Source organism: Solanum dulcamara, chromosome 4, assembly GCF_947179165.1.
Source record: "Solanum dulcamara chromosome 4, daSolDulc1.2, whole genome shotgun sequence".
Taxonomy (NCBI): domain Eukaryota; kingdom Viridiplantae; phylum Streptophyta; class Magnoliopsida; order Solanales; family Solanaceae; genus Solanum; species Solanum dulcamara.
The window spans coordinates 5,193,747-5,221,160 of NC_077240.1; the positions used below are offsets into that span (position 1 = coordinate 5,193,747).

Sequence of the window (27,414 nt, forward strand, 5' to 3'; positions counted from 1 at the left end):
TCCCGATACTTAAAACCCCAAAAGTTTTGCTTTTTCTGGAAATATTGGATTTTATGTACATCTTCACTAAAGAAAAATTGAATCATGTTCATCTGGATCTGCTACAACTTTAATTCTTTGACACAAGTAGCGTAATGTAAGATATGAGAACTCCCGCTACTCAGTAAAAGGGGTGAGGCACGTCAAAGAGAATTCACATTTGTACATTGATAGCATTTAGCAGTTGATCGTTACTCGTTAGTAGACTAACATCTTTTGCAATGTGTTTGTTTACAAACTACGAATGCATGCATAATGACAATTTGCAATAGTAATTTGAAATCCTCCCTTTAACTTCACCGCTTACGAAGAGGCTGACTGCTGAGCACCAACCAACAATCCAGATATAGAGGCCGTTTGGATTGACTTATAAGCTATTTTCAGTTTTTTTTGAGTGTTTGACTGATCAACTTAAAATCATTTTGTGCTTAAAATAAGCCCCAATAAATAGTTGTGTTTATTTGAATGAACTTATTTTAAGTAATTTATAAGTTGAAAACAGCTTATAAGTAAAAAAAAATAATTTGGCTTGCACCTACTTTTTTTAAAAAACTTATAAGCAGTTTTCAATTTATAAACTGCTTAAAAATAAGTCAATCCAAACAGGCTAATAGCATACATGCTGATTACCACACTCCGGTGTCATCAAAATCCTACCTCAATCACGAAATACCAGTCAATCATCTGCACGATCACAGCTTAATTCATTTTCCAGATATATATCATGCAAAGAAACAAGAATACAGTCTTTGTTCTTGTAAAATGGATTATTTGTAAACTGAGGTCTCATAAACACGTTTATACAGTTAATAGTTCAGGGGTATAAGTGAATGCTGAAGTTTAAAAGTTGCTAAATATAGAAAGGTGACATTCCTTTGAAACATACTAAAAAGGAAAGTAAGACACATAAATTAAAATGAGGGAGTACTATTTATCGTGACATATAGCTGGAAAAAATGTCTTTGTATTCTCTATTCCTTTCATCCTCTTCCTAGGAGGTCCCGGACCACACATTTACATTCTAAAGCGTCACAAATCCAATTTAACCCAAAATAGTGTAAGGTTCTATTCAAGAACGACACCTCAGTCAAAGGAAGTTGCAGTGAACTATATGAATCATCACTGTAAGTTTCTTTGTTTCAAATTTTCTCATTCATTTCAGACTATGCAATGGTTGAAAGGTTTTTACTCCAGCTGCGCTTGTATAGAACAAGTAAATTGTTTCACAGTAATTTTCTTATTCAAACGGGTCAAAGATGCAGCAAATCATAACACACCTCGATATTTGTAGGGCCTTGCATGAGAAAGATGATCAGCGCATGTCAAGAGCAAAATTTTTCCTTATTGCATTGATATGCAGCTTTTGCTGGTATTTGGTACCAGGATATCTATTCTCTACGCTCACGAGCATCTCATGGATCTGCTGAGCATTCTCCAAATCAGTAACAGCTCAGAAAATTGGATCAGGCATGAGGGGTCTTGGACTTGGAGCTATAACCCTAGATTGGTCTGCTGTGGCATCCTTCTTGTTCAGCCCCCTCATCTGCCCTTTCTTTGCCATTGTCAACGTCTTTGCAGGGTACATGTTGATAATATACATGGTGATCCCAACAGCATATTGGGGGTTTGACTTGTATGGTGCTTCCAAATTTCCCATTTTCTCATCGCACTTATTCACATCACAAGGTCAGAAGTACGATATATCAGCCATCGTGAATGACAAGTTTGAGCTAGATATTGGGAAGTACGAGGAGCAAGGGCGGATACATATAAGCATGTTCTTTGCTCTCACTTACGGTTTTGGTTTTGCTACTATAGCATCCACTCTTACACACGTGGCATTGTTCTATGGAAGGTAATACACACTAGCTATCAAGACACAATACTACTATTTCGTCAAATTGCTCCTTGTGTTTTACAATCTAGAGTCGAAGTTGAGGAAAACTATGTTTTAAAAAATAATCTAATGGAACTAAATGTCTTATCATCCCAAAATTGATAATGTGCCAATTTATTTTACACTTCCTCAAATTCTTGACAACTCAATTGCTACATATATAGAGCTGTTTAGCAGCAAAGTTTCTACAATTAAGTAGAACTATGAATAAGGTTAAGAGTTGCTTATTAATAAGCTACAACAATGACGGTTAAGGATTGTATTTATTGTCCACTTGCAATGTGTAGGGAAATATATGAAAGATTCCGAGCTTCATATAAGGGAAAGGAGGATATTCATACAAGACTAATGAGGAAATACAAAGACATACCTTCATGGTGGTTTAATGCATTGCTTCTGGTGACACTAGCAGTCTCCCTAATCCTCTGCATTTTCTTGAATAACCAAGTCCAGATGCCATGGTGGGGGCTTCTATTTGCAAGTGCTATTGCTTTTATCTTCACTCTTCCAATCAGCATCATAACAGCTACAACAAACCAGGTGATAAAGCATACACATTTACACTTACATTTAGCACCACAAGTATGTCTTGCCTATCAGATTATTTAGCATGTTTGAACTGTTTATCCTGCCAAAATATAGGCTATTAGCAAAGAAATCTTAATGTACTATTATTGGAAGCTCTAAGTACTACTAAACGACTGACATTCACTTTTTGTTTAACATACCAATATGCAAGCCCCGATCGATGTCTATACCTTAAACTAGTTGGATTTATTGCAAGAACAGATCCAAGATCATCACCCTTGTTATTTCAATAGAGTTTTTTCCAAGCGTCTTATTTATGATGCTAATTTGCAGACCCCAGGCTTGAACATAATCACTGAATATGTCATGGGAATAATACTACCAGGACGACCAATAGCCAATGTGTGCTTCAAAGTCTATGGGTACATGAGTATGTCACAGGCTGTCTCTTTCCTCAGTGACTTCAAACTGGGCCACTACATGAAGATCCCCCCACGATCAATGTTCTTGGTTCAGGTATATTCACTTTATCATTACTGCCAAAAAGTTGGAAATACAGCAGTGATGAACTTGGAGCTTCTAGTATACAGTAACGATTAGCAGTAACAATTTCCTAGGTAGAGAGACCACAAGTCCACAATGAAGAAGCTTCTCCATATCTTTAAGACATCCAGAATAGTCACCAGTGTCTTAATTCAGAGAGAAAACATGTTTTATGTGCTGAGATATAAATGACACGAAATGCAGACATTAGATCACTGCATAGATGTATAGAATTGAGCATCACTTCAATGAACTGAGTTTGCATTTCCAAACCCATCATTAAAAGCCAAATCTCCTCCCACCCCATTTTGTTTTTTTTTTTAAAAAAAAAAATCACAGAAAGCACCAAAAGGCATTTACCTCAATATGTATGTAGATAGTTGTCTACAGTCAGATGAATCCTAAATTATGAGTGCAATGCTCATTAAAAGCAGCTATAAAGGGTAGAATAAAATTGGACATACTAGAAAAACAAGTAAATATGGAGAGTTAGGATTTCATAATCTATCAACGTACACAAGAATTTTAGCAATTTATCTTTCATCAGGAAGTACTGAGACACGTTATTTAACTTAGTCAATTTTTTCCAACAACCAGAATTTATCAGTATTTCAAACAACGGTAAATTCGAGACTAGAAGAATAATTTCCATTCTTGTTTGGTTAAATTCCAGTTTTTAGGAACAATAATTTCCGGAACTATCAACATATCTGTGGCGTGGTGGCTGCTAAACTCCATCGAGAACATATGTCAAGATGATCTCCTTCCACCAGACAGTCCATGGACATGCCCAGGAGATCGTGTGTTTTTTGATGCATCAGTTATCTGGGGTTTAGTCGGACCAAAAAGGATTTTTGGAACTCTTGGGAACTACAGCTCCATGAACTGGTTCTTCCTTGGAGGTGCAATAGGACCTGTAATAGTGTGGCTCTTGCATAAAGTGTTTCCAACACAATCATGGATTCCCCTGATCAACCTTCCAGTGCTTCTGGGAGCAACAGGTGCCATGCCACCCGCTACACCATTAAACTATAATGCATGGGTCATTGTCGGCACAATTTTCAACTTCTTCATCTTCCGATACCGAAAGCAATGGTGGCAGAGATACAACTACATTCTATCCGCAGCGTTGGATGCAGGAGTAGCTTTCATGGCAGTCCTACTATATTTCTCGTTGGGAATGGAGAATAAAGGGGTGACTTGGTGGGGTACTAACGGGGAACACTGTGAATTGGCAACTTGTCCAACAGCCAAAGGCATAGCTGTTGATGGGTGTCCAGCTAGATAAGTGGATATATTCAGTATAAGTTATATGTATTTAAGGGCCCAGAAGAATCTTTATATTCTCTCAAGTAGTATTCAGAAGTTACACACCTAGATCTGGAAAATCATCACCACTTTATTGCATATTGCTCCTACCTAAATTCTCTCTTGTAAGTAATGACAAACATTCTTGTAAAACAAGACTGTTAACATCTTCTACAACTGCAATCACATTTACCGTGGAAGAATTAAATTGTTCGCACTCTATCTTCCTCAATCTTGGTTATAGTAAAACCCAGAAAGACTTCAACCCACCCCGCACCGTTTTCTATCCCTACAATTGTCTGCCTTACTTTATGTTCAGGCTCTTCCCTTTTCTACTCGTAATAACTATGAAAGATGGATTTTTCACCATTTTAAGGGATAAAGATGTACTCCCGCCGCCCCAATGTATATGGCACAATTGAAATTTCGAGAGTCGATCAAGTTTTTCTTTGACCAAAATTTCATTATATGCCTTCTAAAAATTTAAAGTTGTTAATTTCTATGATTTATAGTATTTTTTACGTAGTTTTAAATATATAAATTTTATTCCTAAATACTAAAAGTTTCTATGCCTGAATTCATGTTCAAAGTTTAAAAGTTTGAAATTCCAATTGTGCCACATAAATTGGCAAATACTCCCTACGTTTCCATTTGTTTGTCCGGTTTTCACTTGGCACAGAGTTTAAGAAAGTAAATAAGACTTTAGAATCTTGTGTCCTAAACTAAAGATATATAGAATATATCAAAATGTCCTTTAATCTTGTGATCTTAAACATGCCGTGTGGAAAGTTAAAATAAAAAGTTGCCAAAAAAGGTAAGAGCCATTCTTTTAGAAACGGACTAAAAAGGAAAACAAGACACACAAATTGAAACGGAGAAAGTACTAACAATTCACTATAGGTCTCTGCATCAAAATTCAATTTCACTAAATTACAGACTATTCAAACTTTCCTAGTCTACTTCCAATTGAAAAAAAAGAAGAAGGAAGATTTCCTTTCAACTAACTGATGGTCCCTCCAGGATCTCATCCCTCTTCTTGCTCCTTTCTTGATGTACATTTTGTCTTTTTGCACATCTGCATCCCCTAATGCCATTTTAAGTATATACTCCCTCTTATTTGCCTAAGCTAAATGATTAGCTCGAGAATGCATCTATCTCACACAAACATTTAAAAGGAATTCAATAATTCATACATGAGTTGGATTAACTATGAAGAGGATGGGAATTCATGTTGTACCCTACTTAGGATGAATGCACTGAGCGCCACTGGTTATACTCATCCATCCGAATTATAAATGAGCTAGAACTAGGAGAACCACCTCCACCATATGCCTGCATGTTTAAAGAAGCAAATTATTTGTTTGTACGAAAAATAAAGAACATGAGTCCGTGTTTGTTTGTGGGAGGGTGAACGGGACGAGCATAGCTGGCAGCATAATTTCAAAGAGCTTAGTGGTGAGGAATATCTTCAAGATGAAGAGAAATAAATAAGTAAATAACCACCAAGACAAGTGAATCGTGATGCAGACCTTGGCAACTTCTGAAGTATCAGTAGCAGCATCTACAGTCCTCAGACACATCTTGAGATTCTTCCGCTGAAGGTATACGACTGCTCCTATAGGCCTGGGGTATAATAGATTCAAAGTAAATGCAGCAGTTACATGTACTAAATTGTGGTAAAAGCAACAAATACCTTAAGATATGATCTTTTAGCATAAAACTAGTCATGGATGTGGATCATGAAGCTTATGATCTTTCTGGTTCGAAAGCGAACTAATAAAAATGGTCTCAATGCCCATGCAACACGTTAAGAAAAAAAGAAGATAATAAACATAAAAACCTGAGTCCAACTGAAGCACTTTTCTTGCTTAGTTCCTTGCCAATTTCATCACTTAAGTCTGGTTCGCCATCAGCTCTAACCCCCTAAAAGATAAAACAGAATTTAAATACTTCATTTATTATCTTGAGAAAGGGAATTTTTTTTGTACAATTATAACTGAAATAGAGTAATGTTGGCTAAGCATGAATAACCTGGCATATAGAAAACCTGTAGAAGATTGAAAGCAACTCAAGCAGAAAGTTGTATAACATGTTATTGAGCATCTGAAACTAAATACTTTAAATACTGACATACAGTCAGCTGTGCTCTCAGAGACTTCCTAGTATTTTTGAGTGTTGTGAAGTAAGTAGCCAATTCAAAAGAAAACGTCATAGAAGAATATTCTTCTTTACCAAGCATTCACCATAAAGTCCTCTCCCCAGCCGAATTTTGAAAAACTTATCCAGCAACTTGTGTGCCGCAGCCAATCTATTTGAAATGTGGGAGTTTCCAGTAACAATTAAATCACCGGTGCAAATCCCCATTAGCTGTTTTAAGGGAAAAATATTAGTAATACTCTACTGAGGGAAAACATTTTATGTAAAAGGGAATGCAACATGAACTTATCTAGATCAACTCCATTTGAGCACAATAAAACGGAAAAACTACATAGCATCAAATGCATACTTTATTATCTCCAGTTCTCCATCCTAGACAACCAACTGACCCTCCCCCCACATAACCACCACATCCCACCCCTAAGAGAAAAGCAAAAAGTAACTGTGAACCTGTTTATACATATGTGGATTAGTGATGCAGTTCAATTTTGAATGCCATTGGTTAGCTCCAATTCCAAATGCCCTAATATCAGGCAAACTCCACCTGAGAAGATCTCCATCTTCTATATATTTTAGAACATTTTCAACTCGATCTTGAAAAGTAGAGTTTAGCAAGCTGATAGCATCCCCCTGTCCATTAAAAAAACACATACATCACCACTTTAGGGCCAGTCGCTGTGAAAAAACAATCTAGCTAAAAAAAAGTATTGCCAATGACAAATGCAAAAGAATGCACCTTATTGGATCCAAACTCTGAAAGCCTAGAAGAGAAATGTTCATAAACAGCAACTGAACTACTTTTCTCTAGGTTGACATGAAATGTGATACTCCCACCAGAGCTTTGATTCAAAGGGATCTTGGATAGGGCGGACTTCCGGTGATCAAACCCTACTATCCTAATTTAATTTAAAAAATCAGTTCATAGCCCATCTCCAACTTCCAGAATCACTATCAAAGTGAAAATCAAGAGAACAACCAGAATATGAAGAAATTTATATTTATTTAATAAAAAAGAAAAACTTACTGGCATGAGGTCCGCGGAGCAAGCTCCTCAGCAAATCCTTTTGGACCAACAAAATCAAGGAAGTAGCAATTTCTCAGCCCGTCAATACACAAGTCTCCAACTCTATCGAGAAAATTACAAAGAGAAAAAGAATAATCCATGTTCAATCCCAGATACAAGAAAAAAGAATATCGAATTCTTTTCTCTTTGAATATGTGAACAAAGAAGAAATTCCTTAGGTATTTTCTTTTCCTCAGTGATCAAACCTCCCTGCAACGCAATTGACCTAACTTCTTTGCTTAATCAATCAACTACTTGTCCATCCAAATTAGTCAGGGTCTACTACATGAATCCTCTGTTTGGCTCTGTTCAAGTAGTATTTGGATTCATCCTAATTAAACTATTCATTGTAGTGTTAAACTATCTTATGTCAAACTTCCTTCTTCATCGCATTTTTCTACTGTGCAGCTAAAAAAGAAGGTACCTGAAGGGTTCAACGGAAGAGAAAGGCAAGACGAGAACCTGAAGGGTTCAACGGAAGAGAAAGGCAAGACGAGGTAAGGTATGTTGAGACGAGAATGATAGAGGTGAGCGAAAAGCGCAGCAAAAGCTCCGGAAAATGAAGGATAATTGTAGAGGATGAGATTTGGGATTTTGTCTTCCGATGCTTTAGCCAATGCTTTCAATGCTGCTTGTGACCTGAAGCACCGGATTAACGGCGGTGCAAGAGCATAACTCCGATACCGGAAAATTGACAGCCGCATTGCGCCGTCGTAATGCGGCTAATCTGGACTGAGCCCGCGAAAGAGGCCTGCGGTGTTTTTCAGCGACGACTAGAATACTTGTTACCCCTTTTTTATATTTGTTTTGTATTGTTATAGGCGTCAAAATAGCCAGCTCGGCTCAACTCAATACTGGGGTTGAAGTAAATTTTTTCAGTCCATCCAGAAATGAGGTTGTTTAGATGCTCATCAGTGTCGGAACAGCGTCAAAAAAGGAATAGATAGGTGGTTTAGTATAGTTTTAAATAAAAAAAAAAAGAGTTTGTTAATTATATACTATATTTTGATGGTTGAGTGATGAAGGAGAAGAGAGAAGAGCAACTGTGAGTTCATTTTCTTCACCAGCTATAGATATTAGAATAGCAAAGATCTAACAGACGAAAAAACATAACAGCCTGGAAATGAAGAAAATGAACTCACAGTTCTATACGCAGAGAGAGAAGAGGTAGCAAAATCACGGCGACGGAGAGATCTGAGCAAGGCGGCGGTCGCCATCGGAGAAACAAAGGAAGAAGACTAATTCGTAATTGTGGATGGAGATGCTGTGTGTTAGGGTTTTGGAAGGTTTTAGAGAGGAGGCGAAGAAATAGGGAAAAACAGATGCTTGTAGAAGGGGATAGAGTAATTATAGGATGCGTTGCGGTGTATGGTATAACTAGGTACACCAGAAAGTTCTAGATGTCTGCTTGAAACGACGTAGTTCGTCCACGACACTCTTGCTGGGTGCACTTCAACCTCTCATTTTTATTTTTATTTTTTTTATTATTGTTTTTTTTTAGATAAACTGCATTTGTTTTATAATAATTTTATTTACGAAGTTGCTAAGCGTGGATGAATAATTTTAGTCCCAACACACACGAAAAAAAAAATACTTTTAGATTGTTCTTTTAAATAATCTATATGTTGATTTAACGTGTATGTTTTCCTCTCTTTTCTTTAAAAATCATAGGAATACTACTTAAAAGATCTATGCAGTGATTTAATTTTGTGAAATTAATATACTATTTGGTCTTGTGAAGTTAATACAAATTATAAATGATAACGTTTTTGTTATTGGACGTCTATGCTTCTTTCTAATTAAAAAAATAAACACAAATACTAATAATTCTCGTGTTAAATTAAATTTAAAAAAATTATACTGCAACAAATAAGTTGGTTGATAATTTTTTCATAATTATCTTATTTGTTTCCCATGTCTAACTTTTTTTTTATATTCATCTTATTCATTTTTCATATCTATAATAACTTAAAGATAAACTCTTACTTCAAATTTCATTTCATATTAACATCATTTTGATTGTTTTCGGATGGAATTAGCATAATCTCAGGATTATCATCTCATATTGAATGCGGTGTAAAAATAATATTGAAATTGTGTGAGAAAGAAGTTTAAGATATTTAGCTTATAATTAAAACTTGGTTCTTACTTAGAGAATCAAAATAGACTTGGAGCAACTTTCTTGATAGCAATTTCAATGATTTCATATACACATAATTCATTGTTCTTGCTCCATAATCTAATCTTCCGGCTTGTAAATTAGCATTAACTATCTACTCATAAAAGCTGATAAGTGAAAAAGGAAAAGAAAAAAAAAATGCTCTGCGAACTTTTGGTGTAGTAACTAGCACTGTAAATGGTTAAAATTAAATTACATTCAACAACAAAAACATATCCAATACAGTCTTAAAGTTAAACTGCGTCAGAAGTGTAAATATGCAGCTAGGGATAATGAACAGGCTGGCCCAGTTAATTAAGTAGGAATTAACGGTGTGCCAAACAGTTACGTTGACTAATTAATTTGAATTTCCTACATTCTGATTCTTGGAATATCTGTTGTAAAGTGGAAGAAACATGTATAGAAAAATTAGCTGGAGAAGAAAGAGCAGAGAAGGAAATACACAATAGAGCTATATTCAGTATAATCGCACAAGTAAAATCTGAACTCATGAGTTACGTAGAGGCAAGGGAATATTAAACACAATTCATAAGTACTTATTCAGATCTATAAACAAATATACACAATGGCCTTGATACATGGATTTACCAAGCAGTTGCTAAAAGGAAAATAATAAAATGACCAAGTCAAATGGAACTTGCATGCATCCTTAAGGTTTTACAACTCATTTGGGAAAAACGAGGCTTGAGGTCTCCTCAATTAGCAGATAAACTATACATAAGACAGACAGAAATAACTATGTTAATTAATTATAACAGATCCCCTAAAACATGCATCATTAAGTAAAAATATAGAAACATATCATGCCAATAGTAATATTTTTAGAAAAACTCTCCAACCTGCAGGTTAAGGATGTTTCGTATACAAGTGTTGTGGCCCTTAATTAGCTTAATACAAGAGTGACCGAATTAGTTGGGTAGGTGATCTTCCAAATAAACCGTCTTAAGTTCGAAATCCCCTAAATTCCCTAGTCACTACGAAAAAGTAACTAGTATATATTGTACTTGTGCTGCTACTCTAGCGTTTTTAGATAACAACCATAGTATAGAGGCCATTTACCAAATAATGTCATTGTCTATCTCTTTATCAGCTTATCTAAAGCAATGAAGGTCCACAATGCTCATTCTATAAACAGGAAAAAATTGTCCTGCTTTCTTTTTCTTTCGTTTTGTACGGAACTTTATCATTTCTTTCTATACTTTATCATTTCTTTCTATACTTATTACCTTTGACTAATATTAATATATAGTAATAACACTATCTATTTAAATTCGACCAAACAAAACAATTACCTTAAAATTCAAATCTTTATTTTTGATAATTTTCATCGAGGGAGACAGATTTAGGATTTCAAAATTTCGAGTGTCACATCACCTTGAACAGTAACATGTGCAATATTTTATGTAAGTAGCATCAATATTTACGCAGTGAAGCAACAAATAGGATTTATTATCGATTCAGTATACAAGGCCTCATTGATTTGGTTGACTTAAAGGTTAGGGGAGGGCTAGGTTTTGATTTTATTTAACCACAATTTTGTTGGACATAAATGCCTGCTTAATTTACTTGCTAAAGCAATGTCCAAGTTGTGGTTCCATCGACACAGTGAGTTGATTTGTTACTTGGGTGGCATGTATTTTTTTTATATATATATATATATATATATATATATATATATACAAAATTTCAATGGAAATGTCTGAATTCCATGATACCATCTTTCTACAGATTATATAGATCCGTCCTTGTTTTTATTTGACTTGATCATCTTCGTCTTATTTAATTTGAAAAAAAGTCTAAAATACTCCTTAACTATGCGAATTGATACAAAAATGCCTTTTGTTTACCTATCGGGTCAAAAATACCCCGACGTCAATCTTTAGGGTCTTTTTTGTCCTTATTTATAAAGGCTGAAATTTTAAACTTAATTAACAATTTCATTAATGACGTATCACCATTCTATTAGCTACCCTAATATTTAATCAAATCAATTAAAAAAAACTCAAATCCACTGCACCAAAATCCCCACCCGTAAGAAAATCCAATTTTGTTAACCCCTAGTTCCCAAGTACCCCATTCATTCCCAAATACCATCCTTCTACATAGATCTATGGCTGTTTTCATCCGACTTAAGCACCTTGTCTTATTTAATTTGGTCAACGACCCAAAGAGGAAAATACATAAAACGAAGATGTTGATAATTATGTCATTGATTCACACTCTACTTGTCTTCACTCCAGCAAGTTGCCCTGAATTTTAGCGTTGAATATGGTAAGTCAAATTGCAGCCCATATTGTTCTAATAAAATAAAAAAATAGAATTTGAACCCCATGCATTAAATAGGACCACGATCCTTGCGTTAGCCTTTGTATTCTAGCTCAACATTTTTTTTCCATAATGGGAACTTACCAGCCAGATTCTCTCGCCGGAGTGACAAACTCCGATAACGAAGATGACGACGTCTCACCGATTGAAGAAGTCCGGTTAACGGTGACCAACACCGATGACCCGACCCTACCCGTATGGACATTTAGAATGTGGTTTTTAGGCCTTTTCTCTTGCTGTTTACTCTCTTTTCTCAACCAATTTTTCTCCTATCGAACGGAACCGTTAGTTATCACACAAATCACAGTCCAAGTTGCTACTCTTCCTATCGGTCATTTCTTAGCTACAATTCTACCGACGACGAAGTTCCGGCTACCTGGATTCGGGTCGAGATTGTTCTCGCTGAATCCGGGTCCGTTCAACATGAAGGAACATGTACTCATTTCTATATTTGCTAATGCTGGAAGTGCTTTTGGGAATGGTTCAGCTTATGCCGTTGGAATTGTGACTATTATCAAAGCTTTTTACCGAAGGAATATTTCATTTTTGGCTGGTTGGCTTCTTATTATTACCACTCAGGTAAAAACAAAGTTTTATCACCATCATTATCTTCCCTAAATTTTGTATGTTTCGACCATACTGATAAATAAATTACATATTGATAAGTTTCCTAAAACTTAAAAAGCTTTTGTTTGTAATGCAGGTTTTGGGATATGGATGGGCTGGGCTTTTAAGGAAGTACGTAGTGGAGCCCGCCCACATGTGGTGGCCTGGAACTTTGGTTCAGGTCTCACTTTTCCGGTAATGTGAAATTTCTTATAATTCATGACTTTCATTTTTATGATTATCCGACACTGACAAGTAGGGTTATACAGGGCAAATCGATAAATCGCATCAAATCGATAAATCGAATCAAATTGGAAAAAAAAACTCGATTAGTGGTTTGGTTTGACTTGGGTTGGTGTTTGGAAAAAAAAACCCGACCATTATAGGGTTAATTTGGTTTTAACTAAAAAAAGTCAAATCAAACCCAAACCGATCCGATTATAGACATACTACTTTTAAATTATGTTATACATAAAAATATTTATTAAAATGTAATTTATAAATATATTTTTAAAATTTTTCATAATTTTTGTTGTATGTCTTACATTTAGATTTGGACTTGAGAAACCCATCTAAATAATATACAAAAAAAATCCATCTTATAAAGTTAAAACTTCAAACAGTGTTCTGCCTCCATCTTATACGTTGATATTTTGTACTAGAACTCTTTTTAAGAAACACTGCTTTGTGTTTTTTAGTAGATACTATAAAAAACTGAGAAACTCGAAAAAACCAAAAAAATTCGGAAAAACCCGAAAAACCCAAAAAAAATTGATATCGAAAAATCCGACTTACACCCCTACTAACTAGTATTTATTTTCCTTCCCGTCCCAAACTATCTGATCATCTCCTTGACCAAAATATCTCGTGCCCAAATATTTTTTTTCTATAGGAGTAATAAATAATGGATTCTCTATGAACTAATAACTCAACTAAAATTTCTTAGATCTGTCCTAATCTAAATGGTTTATCCAATACTCCTAATGGAAAAAAAAGAATTTGCAATCCTCTGCCTTATTGTTCGGCCATGTAGTTAAAAAACTATAAATAAATAGAAGAAAAGATAAAGAATTTTCCACATTCTAGTTTTGGTATACCATGTGCTTCCTATATTCGACCACGTTCTATCCATATTTGTTGTTAATAAAAATAATGCAACTCTCAAGTCTCAAGGAAAAACAAATTGATCATTGTATATATTTACTTAAGGAGATGAGATGGGTCTGGTCACATGCTAGTTAAAATGTTAAATCGATTCTTTGACAGATGCCAGCCAGCTCTATAGATCGCCGACCCCTCGTGCCATTTATTATCTCAAAATTAACGGCACAAACCAAGGGTGTGTCTAGTATGAAAGGAAAATGTCTTTCGCGAAAAATATTTCTAATGTTTGGTTAATAGCTATAAAATATTGTTTCAAAAATATTTAAATATAATTTAGGAAAATACTATGATACTGAAATCAAAAATACTATAATCTAAAAAAAAAATACTACAATCGAGAGTCAAGATGGAGTCAGGGTCGAGAGTCAAGTTCCAGGTTGGGTTCGAGAGGCTAATTCAAGGATAGAATCTCGGGTCAAGTCGTTAAGGTCGGGAGTCAGGGTTAGATCCGGGGTAGTGGTCGAGTGCCGGGTCAAGAGTTAGGTAATTGGGTGTGGAGTCCTAGGTCAAGTCAGGAGTCAGGTCTCAACCCTGACCCTGACTCAGGAGCCAATCCCGATACTTAAAACCCCAAAAGTTTTGCTTTTTCTGGAAATATTGGGTTTTATGTACATCTTCACTAAAGAAAAATTGAATCATGTTCATCTGGATCTGCTACAACTTTAATTCTTTGACACAAGTAGCGTAATGTAAGATATGAGAACTCCCGCTACTCAGTAAAAGGGGTGAGGCACGTCAAAGAGAATTCACATTTGTACATTGATAGCATTTAGCAGTTGATCGTTACTCGTTAGTAGACTAACATCTTTTGCAATGTGTTTGTTTACAAACTACGAATGCATGCATAATGACAATTTGCAATAGTAATTTGAAATCCTCCCTTTAACTTCACCGCTTACGAAGAGGCTGACTGCTGAGCACCAACCAACAATCCAGATATAGAGGCCGTTTGGATTGACTTATAAGCTATTTTCAGTTTTTTTTGAGTGTTTGACTGATCAACTTAAAATCATTTTGTGCTTAAAATAAGCCCCAATAAATAATTGTGTTTATTTGAATGAACTTATTTTAAGTAATTTATAAGTTGAAAACAGCTTATAAGTAAAAAAAAATAATTTGGCTTGCACCTACTTTTTTTAAAAAACTTATAAGCAGTTTTCAATTTATAAACTGCTTAAAAATAAGTCAATCCAAACAGGCTAATAGCATACATGCTGATTACCACACTCCGGTGTCATCAAAATCCTACCTCAATCACGAAATACCAGTCAATCATCTGCACGATCACATCTTAATTCATTTTCCAGATATATATCATGCAAAGAAACAAGAATACAGTCTTTGTTCTTGTAAAATGGATTATTTGTAAACTGAGGTCTCATAAACACGTTTATACAGTTAATAGTTCAGGGGTATAAGTGAATGCTGAAGTTTAAAAGTTGCTAAATATAGAAAGGTGACATTCCTTTGAAACATACTAAAAAGGAAAGTAAGACACATAAATTAAAATGAGGGAGTACTATTTATCGTGACATATAGCTGAAAAAAATGTCTTTGTATTCTCTATTCCTTTCATCCTCTTCCTAGGAGGTCCCGGACCAGACATTTACATTCTAAAGCGTCACAAATCCAATTTAACCCAAAATAGTGTAAGGTTCTATTCAAGAACGACACCTCAGTCAAAGGAAGTTGCAGTGAACTATATGAATCATCACTGTAAGTTTCTTTGTTTCAAATTTTCTCATTCATTTCAGACTATGCAATGGTTGAAAGGTTTTTACTCCAGCTGCGCTTGTATAGAACAAGTAAATTGTTTCACAGTAATTTTCTTATTCAAACGGGTCAAAGATGCAGCAAATCATAACACACCTCGATATTTGTAGGGCCTTGCATGAGAAAGATGATCAGCGCATGTCAAGAGCAAAATTTTTCCTTATTGCATTGATATGCAGCTTTTGCTGGTATTTGGTACCAGGATATCTATTCTCCACGCTCACGAGCATCTCATGGATCTGCTGGGCATTCTCCAAATCAGTAACAGCTCAGCAAATTGGATCAGGCATGAGGGGTCTTGGACTTGGAGCTATAACCCTAGATTGGTCTGCTGTGGCATCCTTCTTGTTCAGCCCCCTCATCTGCCCTTTCTTTGCCATTGTCAACGTCTTTGCAGGGTACATGTTGATAATATACATGGTGATCCCAACAGCATATTGGGGGTTTGACTTGTATGGTGCTTCCAAATTTCCCATTTTCTCATCGCACTTATTCACATCACAAGGTCAGAAGTACGATATATCAGCCATCGTGAATGACAAGTTTGAGCTAGATATTGGGAAGTACGAGGAGCAAGGGCGGATACATATAAGCATGTTCTTTGCTCTCACTTACGGTTTTGGTTTTGCTACTATAGCATCCACTCTTACACACGTGGCATTGTTCTATGGAAGGTAATACACACTAGCTATCAAGACACAATACTACTATTTCGTCAAATTGCTCCTTGTGTTTTACAATCTAGAGTCGAAGTTGAGGAAAACTATGTTTTAAAAAATAATCTAATGGAACTAAATGTCTTATCATCCCAAAATTGATAATGTGCCAATTTATTTTACACTTCCTCAAATTCTTGACAACTCAATTGCTACATATATAGAGCTGTTTAGCAGCAAAGTTTCTACAATTAAGTAGAACTATGAATAAGGTTAAGAGTTGCTTATTAATAAGCTACAACAATGACAGTTAAGGATTGTATTTATTGTCCACTTGCAATGTGTAGGGAAATATATGAAAGATTCCGAGCTTCATATAAGGGAAAGGAGGATATTCATACAAGACTAATGAGGAAATACAAAGACATACCTTCATGGTGGTTTAATGCATTGCTTCTGGTGACACTAGCAGTCTCCCTAATCCTCTGCATTTTCTTGAATAACCAAGTCCAGATGCCATGGTGGGGGCTTCTATTTGCAAGTGCTATTGCTTTTATCTTCACTCTTCCAATCAGCATCATAACAGCTACAACAAACCAGGTGATAAAGCATACACATTTACACTTACATTTAGCACCACAAGTATGTCTTGCCTATCAGATTATTTAGCATGTTTGAACTGTTTATCCTGCCAAAATATAGGCTATTAGCATCGAGCTTCAAAAGAAATCTTAATGTACTATTATTGGAAGCTCTAAGTACTACTAAACGACTGACATTCACTTTTTGTTTAACATACCAATATGCAAGCCCCGATCGATGTCTATACCTTAAACTAGTTGGATTTATTGCAAGAACAGATCCAAGATCATCACCCTTGTTATTTCAATAGAGTTTTTTCCAAGCGTCTTATTTATGATGCTAATTTGCAGACCCCAGGCTTGAACATAATCACTGAATATGTCATGGGAATAATACTACCAGGACGACCAATAGCCAATGTGTGCTTCAAAGTCTATGGGTACATGAGTATGTCACAGGCTGTCTCTTTCCTCAGTGACTTCAAACTGGGCCACTACATGAAGATCCCCCCACGATCAATGTTCTTGGTTCAGGTATATTCACTTTATCATTACTGCCAAAAAGTTGGAAATACAGCAGTGATGAACTTGGAGCTTCTAGTATACAGTAACGATTAGCAGTAACAATTTCCTAGGTAGAGAGACCACAAGTCCACAATGAAGAAGCTTCTCCATATCTTTAAGACATCCAGAATAGTCACCAGTGTCTTAATTCAGAGAGAAAACATGTTTTATGTGCTGAGATATAAATGACACGAAATGCAGACATTAGATCACTGCATAGATGTATAGAATTGAGCATCACTTCAATGAACTGAGTTTGCATTTCCAAACCCATCATTAAAAGCCAAATCTCCTCCCACCCCATTTTGTTTTTTTTTTTAAAAAAAAAAATCACAGAAAGCACCAAAAGGCATTTACCTCAATATGTATGTAGATAGTTGTCTACAGTCAGATGAATCCTAAATTATGAGTGCAATGCTCATTAAAAGCAGCTATAAAGGGTAGAATAAAATTGGACATACTAGAAAAACAAGTAAATATGGAGAGTTAGGATTTCATAATCTATCAACGTACACAAGAATTTTAGCAATTTATCTTTCATCAGGAAGTACTGAGACACGTTATTTAACTTAGTCAATTTTTTCCAACAACCAGAATTTATCAGTATTTCAAACAACGGTAAATTCGAGACTAGAAGAATAATTTCCATTCTTGTTTGGTTAAATTCCAGTTTTTAGGAACAATAATTTCCGGAACTATCAACATATCTGTGGCGTGGTGGCTGCTAAACTCCATCGAGAACATATGTCAAGATGATCTCCTTCCACCAGACAGTCCATGGACATGCCCAGGAGATCGTGTGTTTTTTGATGCATCAGTTATCTGGGGTTTAGTCGGACCAAAAAGGATTTTTGGAACTCTTGGGAACTACAGCTCCATGAACTGGTTCTTCCTTGGAGGTGCAATAGGACCTGTAATAGTGTGGCTCTTGCATAAAGTGTTTCCAACACAATCATGGATTCCCCTGATCAACCTTCCAGTGCTTCTGGGAGCAACAGGTGCCATGCCACCCGCTACACCATTAAACTATAATGCATGGGTCATTGTCGGCACAATTTTCAACTTCTTCATCTTCCGATACCGAAAGCAATGGTGGCAGAGATACAACTACATTCTATCCGCAGCGTTGGATGCAGGAGTAGCTTTCATGGCAGTCCTACTATATTTCTCGTTGGGAATGGAGAATAAAGGGGTGACTTGGTGGGGTACTAACGGGGAACACTGTGAATTGGCAACTTGTCCAACAGCCAAAGGCATAGCTGTTGATGGGTGTCCAGCTAGATAAGTGGATATATTCAGTATAAGTTATATGTATTTAAGGGCCCAGAAGAATCTTTATATTCTCTCAAGTAGTATTCAGAAGTTACACACCTAGATCTGGAAAATCATCACCACTTTATTGCATATTGCTCCTACCTAAATTCTCTCTTGTAAGTAATGACAAACATTCTTGTAAAACAAGACTGTTAACATCTTCTACAACTGCAATCACATTTACCGTGGAAGAATTAAATTGTTCGCACTCTATCTTCCCCAATCTTGGTTATAGTAAAACCCAGAAAGGCTTCAACCCACCCCGCACCGTTTTCTATCCCTACAATTGTCTGCCTTACTTTATGTTCAGGCTCTTCCCTTTTCTACTCGTAATAACTATGAAAGATGGATTTTTCACCATTTTAAGGGATAAAGATGTACTCCCGCCGCCCCAATGTATATGGCACAATTGAAATTTCGAGTGTCGACCAAGTTTTTCTTTGACCATAATTTCACTATATGCCTTCTAAAAATTTAAAGTTGTTAATTTCTATGATTTATAGTATTTTTTACGTAGTTTTAAATATATAAATTTTATTCCTAAATACTAAAAGTTTCTATGCCTGAATTCATGTTCAAAGTTTAAAAGTTTGAAATTCCAATTGTGCCACATAAATTGGCAAATACTCCCTACGTTTCCATTTGTTTGTCCGGTTTTCACTTGGCACAGAATTTAAGAAAGTAAATAAGACTTTTGAATCTTGTGTCCTAAACTAAAGATATATAGAATATATCAAAATGTCCTTTAATCTTGTGATCTTAAACATGCCGTGTGGAAAGTTAAAATAAAAAGTTGCCAAAAAAGGTAAGAGCCATTCTTTTAGAAACGGACTAAAAAGGAAAACAAGACACACAAATTGAAACGGAGAAAGTACTAACAATTCACTATAGGTCTCTGCATCAAAATTCAATTTCACTAAATTACAGACTATTCAAACTTTCCTAGTCTACTTCCAATTGAAAAAAAAGAAGAAGGAAGATTTCCTTTCAACTAACTGATGGTCCCTCCAGGATCTCATCCCTCTTCTTGCTCCTTTCTTGATGTACATTTTGTCTTTTTGCACATCTGCATCCCCTAATGCCATTTTAAGTATATACTCCCTCTTATTTGCCTAAGCTAAATGATTAGCTCGAGAATGCATCTATCTCACACAAACATTTAAAAGGAATTCAATAATTCATACATGAGTTGGATTAACTATGAAGAGGATGGGAATTCATGTTGTACCCTACTTAGGATGAATGCACTGAGCGCCACTGGTTATACTCATCCATCCGAATTATAAATGAGCTAGAACTAGGAGAACCACCTCCACCATATGCCTGCATGTTTAAAGAAGCAAATTATTTGTTTGTACGAAAAATAAAGAACATGAGTCCGTGTTTGTTTGTGGGAGGGTGAACGGGACGAGCATAGCTGGCAGCATAATTTCAAAGAGCTTAGTGGTGAGGAATATCTTCAAGATGAAGAGAAATAAATAAGTAAATAACCACCAAGACAAGTGAATCGTGATGCAGACCTTGGCAACTTCTGAAGTATCAGTAGCAGCATCTACAGTCCTCAGACACATCTTGAGATTCTTCCGCTGAAGGTATACGACTGCTCCTATAGGCCTGGGGTATAATAGATTCAAAGTAAATGCAGCAGTTACATGTACTAAATTGTGGTAAAAGCAACAAATACCTTAAGATATGATCTTTTAGCATAAAACTAGTCATGGATGTGGATCATGAAGCTTATGATCTTTCTGGTTCGAAAGCGAACTAATAAAAATGGTCTCAATGCCCATGCAACACGTTAAGAAAAAAAGAAGATAATAAACATAAAAACCTGAGTCCAACTGAAGCAATTTTCTTGCTTAGTTCCTTGCCAATTTCATCACTTAAGTCTGGTTCGCCATCAGCTCTAACCCCCTAAAAGATAAAACAGAATTTAAATACTTCATTTATTATCTTGAGAAAGGGAATTTTTTTTGTACAATTATAACTGAAATAGAGTAATGTTGGCTAAGCATGAATAACCTGGCATATAGAAAACCTGTAGAAGATTGAAAGCAACTCAAGCAGAAAGTTGTATAACATGTTATTGAGCATCTGAAACTAAATACTTTAAATACTGACATACAGTCAGCTGTGCTCTCAGAGACTTCCTAGTATTTTTGAGTGTTGTGAAGTAAGTAGCCAATTCAAAAGAAAACGTCATAAAAGAAGATTCTTCTTTACCAAGCATTCACCATAAAGTCCTCTCCCCAGCCGAATTTTGAAAAACTTATCCAGCAACTTGTGTGCCGCAGCCAATCTATTTGAAATGTGGGAGTTTCCAGTAACAATTAAATCACCGGTGCAAATCCCCATTAGCTGTTTTAAGGGAAAAATATTAGTAATACTCTACTGAGGGAAAACATTTTATGTAAAAGGGAATGCAACATGAACTTATCTAGATCAACTCCATTTGAGCACAATAAAACGGAAAAACTACATAGCATCAAATGCATACTTTATTATCTCCAGTTCTCCATCCTAGACAACCAACTGACCCTCCCCCCACATAACCACCACATCCCACCCCTAAGAGAAAAGCAAAAAGTAACTGTGAACCTGTTTATACATATGTGGATTAGTGATGCAGTTCAATTTTGAATGCCACTGGTTAGCTCCAATTCCAAATGCCCTAATATCAGGCAAACTCCACCTGAGAAGATCTCCATCTTCTATATATTTTAGAACATTTTCAACTCGATCTTGAAAAGTAGAGTTTAGCAAGCTGATAGCATCCCCCTGTCCATTAAAAAAACACATACATCACCACTTTAGGGCCAGTCGCTGTGAAAAAACAATCTAGCTAAAAAAAAGTATTGCCAATGACAAATGCAAAAGAATGCACCTTATTGGATCCAAACTCTGAAAGCCTAGAAGAGAAATGTTCATAAACAGCAACTGAACTACTTTTCTCTAGGTTGACATGAAATGTGATACTCCCACCAGAGCTTTGATTCAAAGGGATCTTGGATAGGGCGGACTTCCGGTGATCAAACCCTACTATCCTAATTTAATTTAAAAAATCAGTTCATAGCCCATCTCCAACTTCCAGAATCACTATCAAAGTGAAAATCAAGAGAACAACCAGAATATGAAGAAATTTATATTTATTTAATAAAAAAGAAAAACTTACTGGCATGAGGTCCGCGGAGCAAGCTCCTCAGCAAATCCTTTTGGACCAACAAAATCAAGGAAGTAGCAATTTCTCAGCCCGTCAATACACAAGTCTCCAACTCTATCGAGAAAATTACAAAGAGAAAAAGAATAATCCATGTTCAATCCCAGATACAAGAAAAAAGAATATCGAATTCTTTTCTCTTTGAATATGTGAACAAAGAAGAAATTCCTTAGGTATTTTCTTTTCCTCAGTGATCAAACCTCCCTGCAACGCAATTGACCTAACTTCTTTGCTTAATCAATCAACTACTTGTCCATCCAAATTAGTCAGGGTCTACTACATGAATCCTCTGTTTGGCTCTGTTCAAGTAGTATTTGGATTCATCCTAATTAAACTATTCATTGTAGTGTTAAACTATCTTATGTCAAACTTCCTTCTTCATCGCATTTTTCTACTGTGCAGCTAAAAAAGAAGGTACCTGAAGGGTTCAACGGAAGAGAAAGGCAAGACGAGAACCTGAAGGGTTCAACGGAAGAGAAAGGCAAGACGAGGTAAGGTATGTTGAGACGAGAATGATAGAGGTGAGCGAAAAGCGCAGCAAAAGCTCCGGAAAATGAAGGATAATTGTAGAGGATGAGATTTGGGATTTTGTCTTCCGATGCTTTAGCCAATGCTTTCAATGCTGCTTGTGACCTGAAGCACCGGATTAACGGCGGTGCAAGAGCATAACTCCGATACCGGAAAATTGACAGCCGCATTGCGCCGTCGTAATGCGGCTAATCTGGACTGAGCCCGCGAAAGAGGCCTGCGGTGTTTTTCAGCGACGACTAGAATACTTGTTACCCCCTTTTTTATATTTGTTTTGTATTGTTATAGGCGTCAAAATAGCCAGCTCGGCTCAACTCAATACTGGGGTTGAAGTAAATTTTTTCAGTCCATCCAGAAATGAGGTTGTTTAGATGCTCATCAGTGTCGGAACAGCGTCAAAAAAGGAATAGATAGGTGGTTTAGTATAGTTTTAAATAAAAAAAAAAAGAGTTTGTTAATTATATACTATATTTTGATGGTTGAGTGATGAAGGAGAAGAGAGAAGAGCAACTGTGAGTTCATTTTCTTCACCAGCTATAGATATTAGAATAGCAAAGATCTAACAGACGAAAAAACATAACAGCCTGGAAATGAAGAAAATGAACTCACAGTTCTATACGCAGAGAGAGAAGAGGTAGCAAAATCACGGCGACGGAGAGATCTGAGCAAGGCGGCGGTCGCCATCGGAGAAACAAAGGAAGAAGACTAATTCGTAATTGTGGATGGAGATGCTGTGTGTTAGGGTTTTGGAAGGTTTTAGAGAGGAGGCGAAGAAATAGGGAAAAACAGATGCTTGTAGAAGGGGATAGAGTAATTATAGGATGCGTTGCGGTGTATGGTATAACTAGGTACACCAGAAAGTTCTAGATGTCTGCTTGAAACGACGTAGTTCGTCCACGACACTCTTGCTGGGTGCACTTCAACCTCTCATTTTTATTTTTATTTTTTTTATTATTGTTTTTTTTTAGATAAACTGCATTTGTTTTATAATAATTTTATTTACGAAGTTGCTAAGCGTGGATGAATAATTTTAGTCCCAACACACACGAAAAAAAAAATACTTTTAGATTGTTCTTTTAAATAATCTATATGTTGATTTAACGTGTATGTTTTCCTCTCTTTTCTTTAAAAATCATAGGAATACTACTTAAAAGATCTATGCAGTGATTTAATTTTGTGAAATTAATATACTATTTGGTCTTGTGAAGTTAATACAAATTATAAATGATAACGTTTTTGTTATTGGACGTCTATGCTTCTTTCTAATTAAAAAAATAAACACAAATACTAATAATTCTCGTGTTAAATTAAATTTAAAAAAATTATACTGCAACAAATAAGTTGGTTGATAATTTTTTCATAATTATCTTATTTGTTTCCCATGTCTAACTTTTTTTTTATATTCATCTTATTCATTTTTCATATCTATAATAACTTAAAGATAAACTCTTACTTCAAATTTCATTTCATATTAACATCATTTTGATTGTTTTCGGATGGAATTAGCATAATCTCAGGATTATCATCTCATATTGAATGCGGTGTAAAAATAATATTGAAATTGTGTGAGAAAGAAGTTTAAGATATTTAGCTTATGATTAAAACTTGGTTCTTACTTAGAGAATCAAAATAGACTTGGAGCAACTTTCTTGATAGCAATTTCAATGATTTCATATACACATAATTCATTGTTCTTGCTCCATAATCTAATCTTCCGGCTTGTAAATTAGCATTAACTATCTACTCATAAAAGCTGATAAGTGAAAAAGGAAAAGAAAAAAAAAATGCTCTGCGAACTTTTGGTGTAGTAACTAGCACTGTAAATGGTTAAAATTAAATTACATTCAACAACAAAAACATATCCAATACAGTCTTAAAGTTAAACTGCGTCAGAAGTGTAAATATGCAGCTAGGGATAATGAACAGGCTGGCCCAGTTAATTAAGTAGGAATTAACGGTGTGCCAAACAGTTACGTTGACTAATTAATTTGAATTTCCTACATTCTGATTCTTGGAATATCTGTTGTAGAGTAGAAGAAACATGTATAGAAAAATTAGCTGGAGAAGAAAGAGTAGAGAAGGAAATACACAATAGAGCTATATTCAGTATAATCGCACAAGTAAAATCTGAACTCATGAGTTACGTAGAGGCAGAGGAATATTCAACACAATTCATAAGTACTTATTCAGATTTATAAACAAATATACACAATGGCCTTGATACATGGATTTACCACGCAGTTGCTAAAAGGAAAATAATAAAATGACCAAGTCAAATGGAACTTGCATGCATCCTTAAGGTTTTACAACTCTTTTGGGAAAAACGAGGCTTGAGGTCTCCTCAATTAGCAGATAAACTATACATAAGACAGACAGAAATAACTAAATTAATTATAACAGATCCCCTAAAACATGCATCATTAAGTAAAAATATAGAAACATATCATGCCAATAGTAATATTTTTAGAAAAACTCTCCAACCTGCAGGTTAAGGATGTTTCGTATACAAGTGTTCCCTTAATTAGCTTAATACTAGAGTGACCGAGTTGGTTGGGTAGGTGATCTCTCAAATGAGTCATCTTAAGCTCGAAATCCCCTAAATTCCTAGTCAACGACGAAAAAGTAACTAGTATATATTGTACTTGTCCTGCTACTCTAGCGTTTTTAGATAACAACCATAGTATAGAGACCATTTACCAAATAATGTCATTGTCTATCTCTTTATCAGATTATCTAAAGTAAATGAAGGTCCACAATGCTCATTCTATAAACAGGAAAAAATTGTCCTCCTTTCTTTTTCTATTGTTTTGTACGGAACTTTATCATTTCTTTCTATACTTATTACCTTTGACTAATATTAATATATAGTAATAACACTATCTATTTAAATTCGACCAAACAAAATAATTACCTTAAAATTCAAATCTTTATTTTTGATAATTTTCATCGAGGGAGACAGATTTAGAATTTCAAAGTTTCGAGTGTCACATCACCTTGAACAATAACGTGTGCAATATTTTATGTAAGTAGCATCAATATTTATGCAGTGAAGCAACAAATAGGATTTATTATCGATTCAGTATACAAGGCCTCATTGATTTGGTTGAGTTAAAGGTTAGAGGAGGGCTAGGTTTTGATTTTATTTAACCACAATTTTGTTGGACATAAATGCCTGCTTAATTTACTTGCTAAAGCAATGTCCAAGTTGTGGTTCCATCGACACAGTGAGTTGATTTGTTACTTGGGTGACATGTATTTTTTATACATATATATATATATATATACAAAATTTCAATGGAAATGTCTGAATTCCATGATACCATCTTTCTACAGACTATATAGATCCGTCATTGTTTTCATTCGACTTGATCATCTTGTCTTATTTAATTTGAAAAAGAATCTAAAATACTCCTCAACTATGCGAATTGATACAAAAATACCTTCTGTTTACCTATCGAGTCAAAAATACCCCCGACGTCAATCTTTGAGCTCTTTTTTGTCCTTATTTAGTTATTTATAAAGGCTGAAATTTTAAACTTAATTAATAATTTCATTAATGACGTATCACCATTCTATTGGCTACCCTAATATTTAATCAAATCAATTAAAAGAAATCCAAATCCACCGCACCAAAATCCCCACCCGTAAGAAGATCCAATTCTGTTAACCCCCAGTTCCCAAGTACCCCATTCATTCCCAAATACCATCCTTCTACATAGATCTATGGCTGTTTTCGTCCGACTTGATCACCTTGTCTTATTTAATTTGGTCAACGACCCAAAGAGGAAAATACATAAAACGAAGATGTTGATAATTATGTCATTGATTCACATTCTACTTGTCTTCACTCCAGCAAGTTGCCCTGAATTTTAGCGTTGAATATGGTAAGTCAAATTGCAGCCCATATTGTTCTAATAAAATAAAAAATTAGAATTTGAACCCCATGCATTAAATAGGACCACGATCCTTGCGTTAGCCTTTGTATTCTAGCTCAACATTTTTTTTCCATAATGGGAACTTACCAGCCAGATTCTCTCGCCGGAGTGACAAACTCCGATAACGAAGATGACGACGTCTCACCGATTGAAGAAGTCCGGTTAACGGTGACCAACACCGATGACCCGACCCTACCCGTATGGACATTTAGAATGTGGTTTTTAGGCCTTTTCTCTTGCTGTTTACTCTCTTTTCTCAACCAATTTTTCTCCTATCGAACGGAACCGTTAGTTATCACACAAATCACAATCCAAGTTGCTACTCTTCCTATCGGTCATTTCTTAGCTACAATTCTACCGACGACGAAGTTCCGGCTACCTGGATTCGGGTCGAGATTGTTCTCGCTGAATCCAGGTCCGTTCAACATGAAGGAACATGTACTCATTTCTATATTTGCTAATGCTGGAAGTGCTTTTGGGAATGGTTCAGCTTATGCCGTTGGAATTGTGACTATTATCAAAGCTTTTTACCGAAGGAATATTTCATTTTTGGCTGGTTGGCTTCTTATTATTACCACTCAGGTAAAAACAAAGTTTCACCACCATCATTATTTTCCCTATATAATATAATATACATAATCATTGTATAAATTTTGTATGTTTCGACTATAGTGATAAATAAATTACATATTGATAAGTTTCCTGAAACTTAAAAAGCTTTTGTTTGTAATGCAGGTTTTGGGATATGGATGGGCTGGGCTTTTAAGGAAGTACGTAGTGGAGCCCGCCCACATGTGGTGGCCTGGAACTTTGGTTCAGGTCTCACTTTTCCGGTAATGTGAAATTTCTTAATTCATGACTTTCATTTTTATGATTATCCGACACTGACAAGTAGGGTTGTACAGGGCAAATTGATAAACCGCATCAAATCGATAAATCGAATCAAATCGGGAAAAAAACCCGATTAGTGGTTTGGTTTGACTTGGGTTGGTGTTTGAAAAAAAAACCCGACTATTATAGGGTTGATTTGGTTTTAA

General features: G+C 35.5%; 4 protein-coding genes and 1 pseudogene across 15 annotated transcripts; 3 read left to right on the forward strand and 2 right to left on the reverse strand.

The window, feature by feature from the left end:
• Positions 1-715: 715 nt before the first annotated feature.
• Positions 716-8,810, reverse strand: LOC129885696 (uncharacterized). Of its 7 annotated transcripts, none has more exons than XR_008766103.1 (10): positions 7,998-8,810; positions 7,497-7,598; positions 7,209-7,368; positions 6,923-7,102; positions 6,548-6,682; positions 6,156-6,238; positions 5,845-5,938; positions 5,558-5,647; positions 2,665-3,000; positions 716-2,564 (listed from the first exon to the last, which is right to left on the reverse strand). XR_008766103.1 is itself a non-coding variant. In XM_055960072.1 (9 exons), the coding sequence occupies exons 1-8, from the start codon at positions 8,237-8,239 to the stop codon at positions 5,558-5,560; spliced, it is 1,086 nt and encodes a 361-aa protein (XP_055816047.1). In that variant the 5' UTR covers positions 8,240-8,810; the 3' UTR covers positions 716-2,462. The 7 variants fall into 7 exon arrangements, 4 of the variants coding, with proteins under 4 accessions (XP_055816047.1, XP_055816045.1, XP_055816046.1 ...); XR_008766102.1 differs by having other exon boundaries at positions 5,553-5,647; XR_008766101.1 differs by having other exon boundaries at positions 716-1,708; positions 2,307-2,564; positions 2,665-5,647.
• Positions 1,296-4,295, forward strand: LOC129887995 (oligopeptide transporter 4-like; annotated as a pseudogene).
• Positions 8,811-12,085: 3,275 nt separating the features above from the next.
• Positions 12,086-18,668, forward strand: LOC129885699 (oligopeptide transporter 4). The gene is made up of 6 exons (XM_055960080.1): positions 12,086-12,618; positions 12,743-12,840; positions 15,693-16,256; positions 16,586-16,838; positions 17,171-17,353; positions 18,054-18,668. The coding sequence occupies exons 1-6, from the start codon at positions 12,112-12,114 to the stop codon at positions 18,666-18,668; spliced, it is 2,220 nt and encodes a 739-aa protein (XP_055816055.1). The 5' UTR covers positions 12,086-12,111.
• LOC129885697 (uncharacterized) lies at positions 15,259-23,184 on the reverse strand. 6 transcript variants are annotated; one of them, XM_055960079.1, is made up of 9 exons: positions 22,371-23,184; positions 21,870-21,971; positions 21,582-21,741; positions 21,296-21,475; positions 20,921-21,055; positions 20,529-20,611; positions 20,218-20,311; positions 19,931-20,020; positions 15,259-16,824 (listed from the first exon to the last, which is right to left on the reverse strand). In XM_055960079.1, exons 1-8 carry the CDS (start codon positions 22,610-22,612, stop codon positions 19,931-19,933), a joined length of 1,086 nt encoding a protein of 361 aa, XP_055816054.1. In that variant the 5' UTR covers positions 22,613-23,184; the 3' UTR covers positions 15,259-16,824. The 6 variants fall into 6 exon arrangements, with proteins under 6 accessions (XP_055816054.1, XP_055816051.1, XP_055816049.1 ...); XM_055960076.1 differs by having other exon boundaries at positions 15,259-16,926; XM_055960074.1 differs by having other exon boundaries at positions 15,259-17,373.
• Positions 23,185-26,785: 3,601 nt separating this feature from the next.
• Positions 26,786-27,381, forward strand: LOC129885701 (oligopeptide transporter 4-like). The gene is made up of 2 exons (XM_055960089.1): positions 26,786-26,959; positions 27,113-27,381. Exons 1-2 carry the CDS (start codon positions 26,804-26,806, stop codon positions 27,212-27,214), a joined length of 258 nt encoding a protein of 85 aa, XP_055816064.1. The 5' UTR covers positions 26,786-26,803; the 3' UTR covers positions 27,215-27,381.
• The last annotated feature ends 33 nt before the right edge of the window (positions 27,382-27,414 follow it).